At 42.1% G+C, this 16,979-nt stretch overlaps 2 protein-coding genes across 7 annotated transcripts in view; both read left to right on the top strand.

Annotated features, from left to right (window-relative positions):
• LOC127570500 (tetratricopeptide repeat protein 21B-like) overlaps nucleotides 1-13,169 on the top strand; it is a 71,047-nt gene extending 57,878 nt beyond the window's left edge. Inside the window, exons 24-29 of the mRNA XM_052016137.1 lie at nucleotides 571-732; nucleotides 2,110-2,305; nucleotides 7,885-8,106; nucleotides 9,218-9,338; nucleotides 10,741-10,808; nucleotides 13,038-13,169. Of these exons, the coding sequence (XP_051872097.1) occupies nucleotides 571-732; nucleotides 2,110-2,305; nucleotides 7,885-8,106; nucleotides 9,218-9,338; nucleotides 10,741-10,808; nucleotides 13,038-13,115 (847 nt within the window). The 3' untranslated portion in view covers nucleotides 13,116-13,169. The remainder of the gene's footprint in view (nucleotides 1-570; nucleotides 733-2,109; nucleotides 2,306-7,884; nucleotides 8,107-9,217; nucleotides 9,339-10,740; nucleotides 10,809-13,037) is intronic.
• A 3,410-nt stretch (nucleotides 13,170-16,579) lies between these two features.
• guk1a (guanylate kinase 1a) overlaps nucleotides 16,580-16,979 on the top strand; it is a 43,835-nt gene continuing 43,435 nt past the window's right edge. For 3 of the 6 annotated variants that reach the window (XM_052016142.1, XM_052016143.1, XM_052016139.1), the window contains exon 1: nucleotides 16,616-16,719. Coding sequence is in view for 1 of the 6 variants with exons in the window: in XM_052016138.1 (XP_051872098.1) it covers nucleotides 16,680-16,719 (40 nt within the window). In the remaining 5 variants the exon portion in view is untranslated. Of the gene's footprint in view, nucleotides 16,720-16,979 lie in introns of all 6 variants that reach the window. The other 3 variants (XM_052016141.1, XM_052016144.1, XM_052016138.1) reach the window with 2 other exon arrangements.

Below are 16,979 nucleotides of genomic sequence, written 5' to 3'. Positions count from 1 at the left end.
GACTCCTTTCTCACCTCTCCCCTTCCCCGCTTTATACTGGCCTCGCCTTTTAACCCAAAACATTGACAATTCCTTCCACGGATGCTGCTTGACCCACTGAGTTCCTCCAGCAGATTGTATGTTGCTCCTTACCCAGTATGGCCTTTCTGTGATATCAGATGTTGACCCTGAATGAAGAAGTAGACAATCTACTTCAGAACAATTAAAGATTTGCAGCAGATGCTGACCTTTGTAACTAATACTAAGAAAGAGTTTTAAAGCTGAAAGAGAAGGAAATGATAGGACCTTGGTTATGATTCACCCCACTGCTGAATGGGCTGTCAATTAGCCATCTTAGTTACTCACACAGCAAGCTGTTACTTGCTCAAGGTGTCAGAGGGTGCATGTGCTTGTGTAACCTGATCTTCATGTAGGTCTTTACCTTTAAGGGAAGGGACCAAATCAATGTGGAAGATGTAGCAATTTTCACTGAGGTTTTGAGAAGTGTGACACTGCTTCTGAACTATTGACAAGAATTATCCATTGTACTGCAGACAGCATTTCAGCACATTTTTATCTTTTTACTCCCAGGTATACAGGGCAGCCAAATGCAGCACTGAAACATTTTAATAAAGCTCGCAAGGACAGTGACTGGGGTCAAAGTGCCATTTACAACATGATCCAGATATGTCTTAATCCTAACAGTGAGATCGTTGGGGGCAGTGTGTTTGAAACCCTGGATGAAGACCTCAGGTTCAGTGCAGTTATCTTGTTACCCTAGTTCATTATCTGTCTAAATATCTAACATACTTTTGTTGTATCCAATGAGGTGGGTGCCAACAAATACAGTCATCAAAACAATGAGAAGTCATTCAGGCTAAACAGCATTGGCAGGTTCAGATGGTGGTGGGGACCACAGCAGTAGTACAGGACAATCCTGCATCCATCTGTCATTAGATCATTGTATATACGTAGATGCCCATTTAAGTAAAATTTGTGTGCCCTTAATATGTTCCCCCCCATAGTAGTCATTTAAATCTGTAGTGAAAAGTAAACAGAATACAGAAAATAAAGGTTGCAGTCACAGTGAAGGTGCCGTGCAGGTACACAAATAAGGTGCAACGGCCATGACCAGGCAGATTGGGAGTTCAATAATTCATTTTATAGCGTATGAGAGGTCCTTTCAAGAGTCTGATAACAGTGGTACAGAAACTAGTCTTGAGTCTGGTGGTTCGTGCTCTCAGGCTTTTGTACCTTTTGCCCAATGGGAGAGGGGAGAAGAGAGAATGTCCGGGGTGAGAGGAGTCCTTGATTATGTTGTCTGCTTTCCTGAGGCAGCGGGAACTGTAGATGGAGTCAATGGAAGGGAGGCTCGTTTGTGTGATGGACTGGGCTGCATTTAACAGCTCCCCTGATTTTTGGTTTTGATAGAAATTGGGAGCCAAGTAAAATGAGCTGGCATTTTGTTTTTGCCCATCTCACACCAATATGCCAAAGTAAAAATCTATTCCATTGAGTACAACATGACATTATTTCAAACAACCAGTATATACGTGTACAAGCATGTTGCAGAAACTTATTGAACTGTGGAGGAAGTTACAGCCAAGCCAGGTCCTGTCCTGTTCTTGTTATATTCCCATGTTTGGACACTTCTCATACAACGTCTTTAGATCATGGTTAGAAGGGGGAAACCTGTTCAATGTACCCTTCTCCTTCCTAACCCAGCAACACCGACATCAACCATATCTTCTTTGCTGCTGCTTTGCAGGAGACCAGCAAACTCACTCAGATCAGGTTTGAAACTGTTGCTGTTTCGTTTGTCTAGAACAGGGATGGAAAGCACACCCTGAGGCATTGATGCCACCTTTTCCATATTTTGCATCATGTGTGGAATCTAAACATGTGTGAATATATGTTTTACATCACTTTGGCCTCAGAATAAAAGCATTACTATAATAAGACTTCTTGCTGAATTAGACTGGGCATTACTTTAGTGTTAAATCCCTGGCTATGAGAGAAATGTCATGAAAATGCTAATCTCAGCTACAGCAATATTTATCCTGAAATCTCTCAAAAGTAATTCACAGTGTATCTCTTTTTTTTCTCCTTTCTTTTAAAATAACGGAATAGTGGTGAGCCCAATGAAAAGGAGATAGATCAGCTTGCAGTCAGGACAGCAGAGAAGCTATTGAAGGAGTACCATCCTCAGACACAACAAGAACAGGAGCAACGTATATTGCTACAGAACAGCTGTCTGATGGCCACCAACGATCGATCCAATGTGGAAAAGGCCCTTGAGACATTCACAGAAATGGCTGCAGCTAAGGTGACCATAACGCTAATTTGGTTTATTATTGTCACATGTACTGACCAAGGTATGGTGAAAAATCTTTGTTATGCATGCCATCCATACAGATCATTACATTACAACAGTGCATTGAGGTAGTACAAGGAAAAGCAATAACAGAATGCAGAATAAAGTGTTACAGTTACATACAAAGTGCAGTACAAATAGACAATTAGGTGCAAGGCCATCTTAAAGTCATAGAATTTAGATTTAAAAGGGTAGAACGATTATAATGGAAGAAATGAATAGATCTGCAGAGAGCAGCTTGCAATGAGTCACCACGTTCCGGCACCATTGATCTCCTGTTAATGTTAGTTAAAGTTATAGAGAACAAATTGCTTGCCACCATTTTGAGTGAGGGTTGCTGCTTTAGGTGCAGCAGCCGTGGTTGGCATAATGCTGAGATGTTGATGTGTTGACAAGCTAGCTATAAGATGGAAGGCCACCTATGTCAGTTAAGATCATAACTCTTTAAAGTGGGCAACATAAGGTAAAAGTATATACTAGAAAATACTGGAAACATCAGGCAGCACCTGTCAAAAGGGAAACAGAGTTAATGTTATGTAGGGTCTGTTTACTCTGTTTCTCTTTCCACATGTGCTCCCTGACAATATAGAACAATACAGGCCCTTCGGCCCACCATGTTGTGCCGCCCTTCAAACCACACCTAAGACTATCTAACCCCTTCCTCCCACATATCCCTCTAACTTAAATTCCTCCATATGCTTACCTAACAATCTCTTGAACTTGTCCAATGTATCAGCCTCCACCACCACCCCAGGCAGCGCATTCCATGCACCAACCACTCTCTGGGTGAAAAACCTCCCTCTGACATCACCCTTGAACTTCCCACCCAATACCTTAAAGCCATGTCCTCTTGTTTTGAGCATTGGCGCCCTGGGAAAGAGGAGCTGGCTGTCCATTCTATCTATTCCTCTCAATATCTTGTATACCTCTATCATGTCTCCTCTCATCCTCCTCCTCTCCAATGAGAACAGCCCCAGCTCCTTTAGTCTCTCCTCATAATGCACACTCTCTAATCCAGGCAGCATCCTGGTAAATCTCCTCTGCACCCTTTCCAACACCTCCACATCCTTCCTATAATGAGGCGACCAGAACTGGACACAGCACTCTAAGTGTGGCCTAACCAGAGTTTTGTAAAGCTGCATCATCACTTCGCAGCTCTTAAACTCGATCCCCCGACTTATGAAAGCTAACATCCCATAAGCTTTCTTAACTACCCTATCCAGCTGCAAGGCAACTTTCAGTGATCTGTGGATATGAACCCCCAGATCCCTCTGCTCCTCTACACTGCCCAGAATCCTGCCGTTTACCATGTACTCTGCTTTGGAGTTTGTCTTTCCAAAGTGTACTACCTCACACTTCTCTGGATTGAACTCCATCTGCCACTTGTCAGCCCAGCTCTGCATCCTATCAATATCCCTCTGCAAGCTTCAACAGCCCTCCACACTATCCACAACACCACCGATCTTTGTGTCATCTACAAACTTGCTAACCCAGCCTTCCACCCCCTCATCTAAGTCATTAATAAATGTTACAAAAAGTAGAGGTCCCAGAAACGATCCCTGCGGGACACCAGTAGTCACAGCCCTCCAATCCGAATGCACTCCCTCCACCACAACCCTCTGCTTTCTACAGGCAAGCCAATTTTGAATCCACACGGCCAAGCTTCCCCAGATCCCTTGGCCTCTGACCTTCTGAAGAAGCCTACCATGCGGAACCTTGTCAAATTCCTTACTAAAATCCATGTAGACCACATCTACTGCACTACCCTCATCAATCCTCCTGGTCACCTCCTCAAAGAACCCTATCAGGCTTATGAGGCAAGATCTTCCCTTCACAAAGCCATGCTGGCTGTCCCTAATCAGTCCATGTTTCTCCAAATGCTCTTAGATCCTATCTCTTAGAATCCTTTCCAACAGTTTACCCACCACAGACGTAAGGCTCACCGGTCTGACCTCCAGGATGTTTCCAGAATTTTTTTGTTTTCACTTCTAGCATGGACATTTTTTTTTGATTTCCCCCCATGGCCTTTGATTTGAAAGTCAATGATTCAGTCAGTGGTAATTTATTAGTGTCAAAATACCACTGCATTTGACCTGTTAATGGACTTCAATATGATATGTTAACAGCTGGAGATATTTGTACCCAATGTTCTTATGTACCTTTTTTCACCATGTTCCTCTTATCCCTCTCCTCCATCTCATCTCCCTTACACACTGATATTGCACTGTGTTATACCATCAGGCTCAAGGACAGCTTCTTATCCCACTGTTGTAAGATTATTGAACAGTACGATAAAATGGACAAATGACCTCCCAATCTATCTCATTATGACCTTGCACCTCATTGTCTATCTGCACTGCACTTTCTCTGTAATCTGTAACACTTTATTCTGCATTCTGTTATTGTTTTCCCTTGTACTCCATATGATCTGTATGGATGGCATGCAAAGCATAGTTCTTCACTGTACCTCGGTACATGTGACAATAATAAACTAATTTACAAATCCAAAGGCACTGGGAACTTTCCAGCACTATGTTCAAACTGGATGCACACATTCATATAGTTACAGACTCACACATTTAGCAGAAGTCAATGATAGGAATCAGTAATCGATTTTGTGGCTTTTTTTTTAGCCTACTGACCTTAAAGCTAATTATGGGGCCAATTAGACAGAGATTAGCAAATTCAACAGCTGAGAAATCCAATTTTGTCAGTAGCAACTGCCCTGTCTTCCCACTTACATCCTTCCGGTGGACCATTCAAGCAGACAAGCTCCCAACCACACACCTGAATCTAATGTGAACTTAGAAAAGGAGTCAACCATTCAGCTCATCCCATGTACCAGCATTCAGTTAGATTGTGGTTGATCTGTATCTTATCTTCAGCTGCCTCCCTTGACTTCACAACCCTTATTAATTTTGCCTGACAAAAAATCTATCAATCTCAGTTTTGAAATTTGCAATTGACATTTTTTAGCCTCAACAGTTTTTTTTCGGTGGTGGGGGGGAAGCTCCAGATTCTCATTACCAAAGTATTTTGTGAAATTGCCCTAAGTAGTCCAATTTTAATTTTAAGGTTTATCACCTTGTTCTGGATTGTAGTAGCAGAGAGAATGGTTTGTTTGTGTTATCAATTCATCTGGTCATTTTAAATGCTTCAGTTAGATAAATGGAATTAGTATAGGTGGGAACTTGATGGTCTGCATGGAGACAGTGGGCTGAAGGGCCTGTTTCTGTGTTGTGTGATTCTAGTTAGGTACTACCTAATTTACTTGGATTTATTGCTTTATGTCAATGGTTCATGCCATCATTCTGGTAAATCAGATCTTCTCTTAACTTTCCATATCCAAGTGAATACGTCTACTTTGAGAAACGTTATGGTTTGTATAATTTTACCAACTGATCTATGTGTATAAATTGGCAGGGAATAGACAGCATGTGCTTTGCAGCATTTTGATTGATAGCACGTTTCAGCAATCAACACAATTCAAAGATATGTTACTTTAGTTAAATATTGACTTGGCAATAATGTACAATGTAACATACTATCCTAACACTTAATGGCGTTACTTAGAGTCATGGAGTTGTACAGCACTCAAACAGGCCCTTTGGCCCATCGCTTCCATGCCTATCTTTTTGCCTATCTACACTAATCCCTTTTGCTTGCATTAGGTCCGTATCTTTCTATGTCTTATCTGTTCATGCCTGCCTAAATGTCCCTTAAGCATACTGATTATATCTGATTCCACCACCTCCTTTGGCAGCAAATTTCAGATATCAACCACTCTATATTAAAAAAAAACTTTCCTCTCAAATCCCCTTTAACACTCATGCCTCTCAATTGAATGTGTGCCCTCTTGTTGTTGATACCCCTACCAGGGGAAAAAAGATTTTATCTCTCCCATCTATGCCTCTTATAATTTTATATAGTCTTAGCAGGTCACCCTCTGCCTTCTTCCCTCTGGGAAAAACAAGCCCAGTCTATCCAATCTCTCTCCATAAATAAAATCCTCCAATGCAGGCAACATCCTGGTGAGTCTCCTCTGCACTCTCTCCGGCGCAACCACATTCTTCCCATAGTGTTGAGACCAGAACTGCACACAATCCTCCAAGTGTGATCTAACTAGTGTTTGTAAAGTTGCAACATAACATCCCAACTTTTATATTCTATGCAAACATGCCATATGCCTTCTTCCCCACACTGTCTACCAGTGTTGCCACTTTCAGGGAACTATGGACTTGAACACCAAGGTTCCCCTGTTCATCAAAATTCTTTAACACCCTACTACTTACTGTATATGTCCTACTCCTATTTGGACTTCCCAAAATGCATCACCAATCGGAAAAGCAATCTTTCGCTTCCGGCTTCTGGCTCCTATCACCAAGCAGTTGTAGATCATCTCAGAATAAAGGGATGTCTCTTTAAAACTGAGATGTGGAGGAATTTCTTCAGCTGGAGGGTCATGAGTCTGTGGAATTCATTGCCACAGAGGACTGCGGAGGGCAAGTCATTGGGTGTATTTAAGGCAGAGATAGGTTCTTGATTGGTCAGGGTGTTGAGGGTTATGGGGAGAAGGCAGGAGAATGGGTTAAAAAAATCAGCCATGATTGAATGGCAGAGCAGACTCGATGGGCTGAATGGCCTAATTCTGCTCCTATGTCTTATGGATCCAGTTATCCAGCTCATCTTTTATCCTATGTGTCTGGACCTTCTGGATCGGCCTCCCATGCAGGACCTTGTCAAATGCCTTTCTAAAGTCCACGTTGACAATGTCTACACCCAGCCTTCATAGTTAACTCCTCAAGACAACTCAAATTATTGAGACAGCATACAGGCATGATGCAGGCAAATGGAATTAGCATAGATAGACATCATAATCAGCATTGACAAGATGGGCCAAAAGGGCCCATTTCTGTGTGTACTTTGTTCTATGATTCACATGATTCTATGACTTCCCCTGTGCAAAGCCGCACTGACCATCTCTGATCAGCCCCCCGCTTTACCAGATCTACATTAATCCTATCCCTTTTTATCCAATAATTTCCCTACCACTGATGTATGGCTCACTGTCCTATAGTTACCTGGCTTATCCTTGCTTCCCTTCTTAAATAGAAACAATATTAGCTATCCTCTAGTGTTCTGGTATCTCACTTGTGGCTAATGAACATGTAGTAATCTCCGTCAGGACCCTAGCTATCTCCTCCCTTGCTTCCAATAGCACTTGTGGTATAGATCTCATTCAGCCATGGGGATTTATCAATCTTTATGCATTGCATGACGTGTAACACCTCCCTCTTCTTCATGTTCTAGACTATCAGTGTACCCCCTTCCCAAATTCACTACCTTCCATGTCCTTCTCCTTGGTGAATACAGATGAAAACTATTAATTTAGGACCTCGCCCACATCCCCCAGGTGCACACATAGATTATCTCTTTGGTACCTACGGGGATCCACTCTTTCCCTGACAACCCTCTTGCTCCTGATATACCTATGGAATGCTTTTATCAAATTATTACTTTTCTTTCACAAGGACCATGTGCCTTCACTTCTGGCAGTAGCTCAAGCCTGCATGGTTTTGAAGCTGATTCCTCGGGCCAGAAATCAGTTGAAAAGAATAACAAAAATACCCTGGAATCTGAAGGATGCTGAGGAATTTGAGAAGAGCTGGCTTCTGCTGGCTGATATTTACATTAAAGCAGGAAAATATGATCTTGCGATGGACTTGCTGAAGCACTGCTTGCAGTACAATCAGGTGAGCTGCCGCTGGTAACTTTAACTTCAACCTAGTGTGAGCACATTTATAAAATATAAAAGTGGGACAGACATAGCATGACCATGGACTACTGCCACTCTCCCATCACCCCGACTCCCTCGACATGCAGATAGCTTTCTGGCATAATCTGTTTTGGAGCAAACTGGAGATGTTCTTCCATGTGGCGTCACACAATGCACACATCTATTAAAATAACACAGTTCAATTGAAAGGAAAGGTAACTCTTAACCTATCAAATTAACCACTTGATCTCAGTCAATGAAAGGGAAAGTTTGGTGTGTGGGGAAATTAGAACGTTGACATTCAGATGGTGAACAATGTTCATGCCATAAGATTGCCAGGCAATGATCATCAACAATTAGAGAGAATTTAACCTCCTACCCTCAATGTTCAGTGGCATTACCATCGTGAAGTGCCCCGCTATCAATATCCGTGACTGGAAGCTCAACGAGCAGCTCAGTAGCTGGATGTTCTGTGGCAAGTGGCTCATTCCTGATACCTTTAGGTCTACTCTGACAACACTCTCGATCTCTACCACCGAGAAGGACAAGGCAGCAGATGCATGGGTCCACCATCACCTGCAGGTTCCCCTCCAAGCTGCACACATTCCTGCCTTGGAAACCTGCCTTGGTCCTTCAACATCACTGGGTCTAAATCCTGGTACTCCCTACCCAACAGCACCATGGAAGAGCCTTCACTGGAAGAACTGCAGTGGTTTAAGAAGGCAGCTCACCATCATCTTCCCAAGGGCAATTAGGGTTGGGCAATGCATGCTGGCCTTGCAGAATGACACCCAGATCCCAAATGTGAACATTAACAGGAAGCGCAGCCTGTTGTCCCAGATTGAAACCTCATCTGTGTCTCAGGTGACGAGGCGGGGTGTCTTTCTCAGTTACTGCTCATGTTTATTTTGTTTTAAATCTGATAATCACAAGAATGGCCAACAGTGCCTGCACTTCAAAAGTAACAAGTTTGGTGTGAGGTATTTTGGGATGTATTGAGGAGGTGAAAAATATGGGTGTGTTATTTATTTTATTCTTTAAATCTGTTTGTAAAGACATCCACCTCAGTTCAGTTTTTCTCTGTCCAGTCTTGTTGCAAGGCATACGAATACACAGGTTTCATTATGGAGAAGGAGCAATCCTACATGGATGCAGTTGCAAACTACAAAATAGCTTGGAAGTGCAGCAGTGAGGCAAACCCTGCCATTGGTGAGTTGATACATCTCTGGTTGACCTTGTCAGTTAGTAACAAAAAGTAAGCGGGTCTGGGCAGAGAACAGCACAGGATCAGACCATTCGGACCACCATGTCTGCGCCAGTATGTTTCAGGACATTTAAACCATGGGATTTAATATTTGAAATTGGAACTGCAGTTTTTTTCCCAGGTCCTTGAATTAGCTTTTAAAACTCAAGGTTTATTGCTTTCAGTTTTGGGGGCTGCAAAGTTTTAATAAGAACATAAGAAATAGGAGGAGGAAGAGACCATTTGGCCATTCAAGCTGGCTCTGCCACAGACATTATGGGCTGAAGGGCCTGCTCCTGTGCTGTACCATATTCTGTGTTATCAAGATAACGGCTGATTTTCTACCTTGGCGCTATTTTCCAGAAAATATTCTGATATCCTTTGATTCCCTTAATCTCCAAAAAAATGTTTTGAATTTCTCATCATCTCAGTCCTAAATGCCCCACCCCTTATTCTCAAACTGTGCCCCAGTCATAGACTCCTCAGCCAGGGGAAATATCCTCCCTGTATTATCCTGCTAAACAACTTCAAAAAAACTTTTTGATTTTTAAGTAAGTTTTTAAATAAGTTTTGATAAGATCGCCTCTCATTTTTTTCCCTGGAGAGTAGTTGACTGAGGAAGTTATAGAAATTAATAAAACCTTGAGGGGCATAGATAAGCCACAGTCTTTTCCCCAGAGTAGGGGAGCATGTGCAGTCTCTTGTGTCTCCTAACTCTATGACTCCTTCTTCAAAACACTGAAGAATGCAGTCTAATTCTACTCAGTCTCAGAAAACCTTTCATCCCTCGAACCAATAAATCCACTACTCTCCATCTATGGCAAGTACATCACTTTTTCAGGTAAGAAGACCATAACTGTACATAATACTCCAGGTCCAATCTCACCAAGGCCCTATGCAACTGCAATATAATTTCCTTACTTCTATAGTCAAACTTTCTAATAATGAAAGTTAATAGGATGTTTAAATCATGGGATTTCGTAGCTCTGCACAAAGTGCCCAGAACTGCACCAACAATTTTCTTAAATTCTCACACCACACAATCTTTCTCTCTCTTGGTGAGTAATGATGGAAACCCAGTTGCAGCCAGATTTGCTGATGAGTTAGCTGCTGGTTCTGAGTTTTATCAGGATTGTCAAGTCAAAAAAACTGCCCAAGAACCTTTGATGAAATGATTCTATCGGGATGGCACGCAAACAAAAACTTTTCACTGTATCTTGGTACATGTGACAATAATAAACCAATCCCAATACTGTGGTGGAAGGTGTACCTAGTGACATGAATCATTTGTTTGGATTGTTATGAATGTGAATAAAAGCTAAATGAATAACTAATAATAGTTTCTCTATTTCCCTTTTTCCTTTGTAGGTTACAAACTTGCTTTCAATTACCTGAAAGCAAAAATGTACATGCATGCAATTGATATTTGCCATAAGGTTTGTATTGTGTGAGAAGGTTTTAAACTGAAACATTTTATTTTCTTTAAAGCCTGAGGGTGACTATGTTACTTATCCAAAATGGTAATTGGATTCTGGGGTTAAAATGAAGAGAGATCACAAAAATTAGAGTTGCTTTCCTGGACTTTACAGGTTGATTCGATAGGATGAAGGAGAACTGGTTAGCCAGAGGTCTGCACGATTGATCTAGGGACATGATTTTGAATCCCACTACTCTCAATAATGATAACTGTACTATCTGATTGTTATAAAATCATGTCTGGTTCACTTATGTACTTCATGGAAGAAAATCTACCATATTCACTCAGTCTGGCCTATACATGACTCCAGTTGTGATGATATTGAGTGTACTGTCTGAGAGCTCTAAACTTAAGTCAAGACCTTTAAGTTCTATCTGGCATAAGTATCTACGAGTACCCTCACTATGGGGAGATTATACTGTATCAACCTACACTTCAAGGACCAGTTTACTTCACTACTTTAGTCTCTATGGAAAGGTCTAGCTGTCAATAATCACTATTTCGAGCGGTGGGTCCCTCCTCCCAACCAAGGAGAAGATACTTCCAGTGAACGAAGCAGTTTAAACACAATTTATTTTATTTTAAGTAAGACACATTTAATTCTAGTAAGTAATCCTTAACACAACTTGTAACTTACAAAGGACTTCCAAACACAAGTACAATTCTTACAAGCTAAAAAATCACACCAACATAAAATGTTGGCACATGTTCTAGCAAGTTGCAGGCGAACAAGTCATCTGCCACAAAAACCAAAGGCTGAGGAATGAATTCTAGGTCTTCTTTCTGTAACCCCTTCTCTCTGTCATTCCCCCCTACCCTGACGGCTTTCTAACATTTGCATGTTAGACATCATTGGCATGTTGACATCATTGGCATGTTTTTTCAACCACATTTTCAGGCTAAGTGACTGGAGTGTGTAATTAATTAAACATGGATCCCATTGTTCATTTATATTAAGAAGCTGAGCAGGGAATATTGGTTAGAAGTTTAACTTAGCAAACAAACATCTTGAGCCTTGGACAATTTCTGCTGTTGTTGCAAAAGGGATTTTAGCTTAATGAGCAACCACTTCTTGACCTTTGGACAGGTCATGCTGCTGTGCTAAAAAGCTGAGGTTAGCAATAAGCCTTTTTGGGGCCTTGAAGGTGAATATCTATCACACAGTCCCACCAACATGGTTAACTCATAACTGCTTTCTCAATTCAGGAGAAATTAGGACAAAGAGAAAATGCCAACATTGCCAATAACAGGCACATCCTTCGAACAAATAAAAAAAGAGAGAAACAACAACTGCTTTTTGTCGCGATTATGATCAAAGGGTAAATTACTGCAGGGTCTTTCAGGAGTTAGGAAATACCTATAAACACAGAGGATGGGAGCAACCTAAGGCTCTCTTCCACAAAAGGCAATTGATACGACAAATCTAAGGCTGATAAATTTTTTTGTTAATCCTAAGGGTGATGTATAAAGTTAGGTCCCAAACCAGCCGTGATCTCACTGAATGTAAGAAAAGGAACAGGATTGGGGGGGGGGGCGTAAATGGACTGTGGATGCTACTACATTTCCATGTAGTATGGGAAAATCTTATTGTAAAATGATGAATACAGTTGGGAGATGGTGGCAGCTTTGTCAGAAGTCTCCCAACAGCCAAGTTCTCCATCAATCACCTTCCAGCCAACGTCACTATTTCCACCCCTCCCTTCCCCCCTCCCTGCCCCCCATCTGGCTCCACCTGCCCATGAACCCCTCCTCACCTATATCCACACAGCGCTTGCCACTCCTACCTCATCCCCCCATCACCTCTTTATACTGGCTATTTCCCCTTTTCCCTGTGTGTTTTCCCCACATGCTCTGGTTCCTTCCCAAAGATGTATGGGTTGGTAGTTTAACTGGTCACTGGAAATTGCTATAATGTGTAGGTGGTTGGTAGAATATGGAGGGAGGTAATGGGAATGTAGGGGGAATAAAGTGGGATTAGCATATGATTAGATGTAAATGATGCTTGATGGTCTGCATGGACATGGTGAATCAAAAGGCCTGTTTCCATGTTGTATGGCGATGACTCCAGTTGACTCCTGCCCATATCCAGAGGGTTAGGAACCATACCTTGGTCTATTATAGAGCTTTTGTGTTTGATATTGTTCCCTTGGACCCTTGTTCTTGATTACTGTATCTTCCCATTTTCCAGGTGCTGAAAAATCACCCAACTTATCCAAAGATTCGAAAGGAGGTTTTTGAGAAGGCTAGAGCATCTCTTAAGCCCTAGAAATTTCAAATACTTTCCATTGATTGTAATTTCAAGAAGTGTTAGGAAGATGTGCAGGGACAAATGACCAACAAGAATAAAATTCACAATGATTGGTTCGTTATCATTAATTTCAAAATAGAGGTTAAACCATTACACTAAACCAAACACTGGTCATCACAGTTATTGAAACAATCTTACTGTAAATCCTGTGTAGAAGTCACTTTTTCCTTTTGGGAACTTTCAAAGTTAGGAAGACACCTTTCATGAAAAATCCATAACAACTTGTCCCAAACTATTTTCTGTCCATGATTTACTTTGCACACAGTCCACAGTATGGGAAAACTTGTCCACACCAGAGCGTTTGATAAGCTTGCAAAGTCTGACGCCCATGTCCTTACCTGCAACCAGAGTTGGTTAGTACCATCAAGCTTCACCATTGAGGCCACAGGACTGAAATACAGTTTAACATTGTAGGAGGGCCAATCTGGCTGGAGGAGTGGAGGGGCCAGCCTGATTAATAATTTACCTACCAACAGTAGGTAAATTATTAATCAGGAAGCAGGGTAACTTAAATTCAGCTGTTATAAGTAATGATGAACATAAAACTATCAGATTGCTGTAAAAACCCATTGGATTCACCGATATCCTTCTGGGGAGGACACCTGCCTGGTTTGTATATATATGTCACGAGGACATGCACCATATGTGGTTGACTCTTAACTACCCTATGAAATGTCCTAGCAAGCTATTATCAGTGATACCCAGATCCCCCGAAAAATTTATAAAAGGCCTAAAGTGGAGAGTTGAGACCTGCTTTGGCTTTAGTCAAAGGGAGTCAAGCTACAAGCAAAACATTGGTCTTCTTCCATGATGGTCCATTTTTTCATTGGTGCTTGGCTCCAAACCAGTACCCCACACCAACTTCCACCATAACTACCAATGTTTTTTGGGCTTACATTCATGTGTTCGACATTTCCATCCCACCACAGATTATCTGGCAGCAGGAATAGTCTGTCAAAGAAGGTTTAAACAGCAGAGCTGTAGCCTGCTTTAATGTCAGTCAACTTGAACAAATCTTGCATGTTAATTTGGGAGTGAATCTGATACATTGGCCTCCTTCCATTTTGGTCGATATTTCACATAGCTTTCTTTGTGTTCAGCCTCCAACATCTTACTGCCAACGGAGACACAAGAGACTGCAAGTGCTGGAATCTGGAGCAACAATCTGCTCGAAGCACCCAGTGGGTAGAACAGCATCTGTGGGAGGAAAGGAATTGTTGACGCTTCAGTTTGTTCCACTCTCAGTCCTGATGCAGGGTTTCAACCCGAAACGTTAACAATTCCTTTCCTCCCACGTGCTGCTCGACCCACAGAAGTTCTTCCAGCAGGTTGTTTGTATCTTACTGCCAATGCCTTTTTTTGGGGCCTGATCATGTGTTCAACCATTGCTGTCCAGTAGCTGTTGATGATAATGGTGCAATTGAGGGAAATGCAGCATACAGATTTCCATTTTGGTATTATAATACGTTTCAAGATGTGAATCTCTCTTCGTACACCACTTCCTCCCACCTCTTTCATCAAGTTGAGATTGTGCATTTAGTTGGGAAGTTGAAAGGTGATTTTTTTTCCCCCACCAAACTGCTGCCTCATTCAGATCTCCAGGTAAAATCTCAATAGCTCAGCCTTTTATAAATGATTCCATTGCTGGTATTAGTAACGTTTAGCAGTCAAGGAAATTACAGCACAGGAGAAGCCGAATGCTCTTGCAGGAACATCATGAGTTGGCTCTTTAAGCTGACAGAGACCAAGCTGGCAACAAAGTCTTTGAGATGAAGGCTCTTTTTGTGAATGGACTGTAATTATTTCCTCCTGAGGTCCTCTGGAAACATGAGTTCCTGCCAGCAATTTGTGGCTTTATGAATGAATGCCAGTCCTAGGGATTGTATATGTATAATATTTATATATTTATATATAGTGCAGGTTTCAAAATAAACACACTCTTCACATGAATAAGGAGTTAAGTTCTTCCACATAATAAAATATTGTTAAAAGTGAGTTATTTTGTATCCAAAAAATGTACAATATCCTCTACAGTTTGTTAGAGAACTGAGGGTCATTTATCCATCATCTTATGCTTGCAATTTGGGTTGGAGTTTGTACATCTGGTGACATACATTAGGGAGGGTGCACTTCTATGGAGAATAGACTTGAAAATTTCTGACCCAAAGTATTTCGTCCTGGCTGTTTTCTCAAACAATCCAAAAACTTGAGTTTGAGGATAAAAAGCTGAGTTTGCTTTCCTATTATCAATTTATATAGACTCTTTCAAGATGCGAGAATACCCAAAGGCATTTCGTAACTAATGAAATCACTTGTGATTTGGAAATGTGATCGGGCGGAGACCCAGAGAGGCTGAACAACACAAATGGTGTTGGTACCTGCTGAGAGAGTGTGATGAAGGAGGTGAATGAGGACCAGGGAGAGAAATAAAAATAGTGGATTTGTGAGATACAAGAAAACTGCAGATAGTGTGAATCTGAAATAAAAATAGAAAGAGCTGGAAATACTCAGCAGGAAGGTAGCATGGGAAACAGTTACAGGTTGTTCTTTCATCAGAACTGGTCATTTAACATTGAATTCAACGACTTAGATGAGAAGTTCTTTACAATGTTATCAGTAGTGGTCCCTCTGCACAACAGCATGCTGCAATCTTTCATCATTTAAATAATAATCTGATCTTCTATTTTTCCGTCCAAAGTGGATGACCTTGCACTTACCAGCATTGTACGCCGTCTGCCAGACCCTTGCCCACTCACTTAACCTATCTATAGCTCTCTGCAGACTCTCTACATCCTCTGCTACATCTATTTCTTGGTTTATTGCCTCTGCCACTGTAATGTTATCATTTGGTGGCCTATAGACAACCCCACCAGTTATTTTTTTCCCTTTACTGTTCCTAAAGGCAGGTACGGTAGTTCAGCGGTTACCCTAACGCTCTTACAGCGCCAGTGACCCGGGTTCAATTCCCGCTGCTGTCCATAAGGAGTTTGTACGTTCTCCCCGTGACTGCGTGGGTTCCCTCCAGGTGCTCCCACGTTCCAAAGACGTACGGGTTAGGAAGTTGTGGGCAGGCTACGTTGCGCCGGAAGCGTGGCGACACTTGCGGGCTGCCCCCAGGACACTCTACGCAAAAAGATGCATTTCACTGTGTGTTTCAATGTACATGTGACTGATAAAGAAATCTTGTTCTGACAAAAGGTCATCAACATTGACTCTACATCTTTCTCTGCAGTCTGAGTATTTCCAACGTTTTCTCTATTCATTTAAAGTCCCCAGTGTCTGCAGTTTACCCCCCCCCCCCCCCCCCGCATGAGGAACTTCACACTGCAAGGCTGCAGCACCCCAGACACACCTGGACTCATGAACTCCTTGCAGTGACACCTATCAATATGGTAATGAGGAAGGGAAGTGACGCGTGACGCCGCGGTGACGTCAGGCCACGTTCTTCGCGGGGGCGGCGCGAGCCCGAGACGTTCAACGGCCGCCGCGTCTGCGGTGGGAAATGCCGGGCCTCTCCTTCCTATGTTTGCACGCCAGGTATCAGGTTTTGTCAGGCGACTAGGTAAGTAGGCTGCCTGGCTTGTCTGTCTGTCTGTGATGCTTACCGCTCATTTTGTTGTAGGAAGAAGTGATGAAATAAGGAAGTACATTTTAAATAGGCCGTGCCGCTGGGCGCGGTTAGTACTTGCTATTGGGCGGTTAATGTGTCAATCATCCCTGTTGGGCGGGGGCTCTGCTCATTTGCGCGCATGCGTGCCTATAAAATACAGCATGCAATGATATGGATGGATGGCGTGTAAAACAAAGTTTTTCACTGTAATT

Source organism: Pristis pectinata, chromosome 5 (genome assembly GCF_009764475.1).
Source record: "Pristis pectinata isolate sPriPec2 chromosome 5, sPriPec2.1.pri, whole genome shotgun sequence".
Lineage (NCBI taxonomy): Eukaryota > Metazoa > Chordata > Chondrichthyes > Rhinopristiformes > Pristidae > Pristis > Pristis pectinata.
This window is presented reverse-complemented; position numbering and strand designations above follow the sequence as displayed.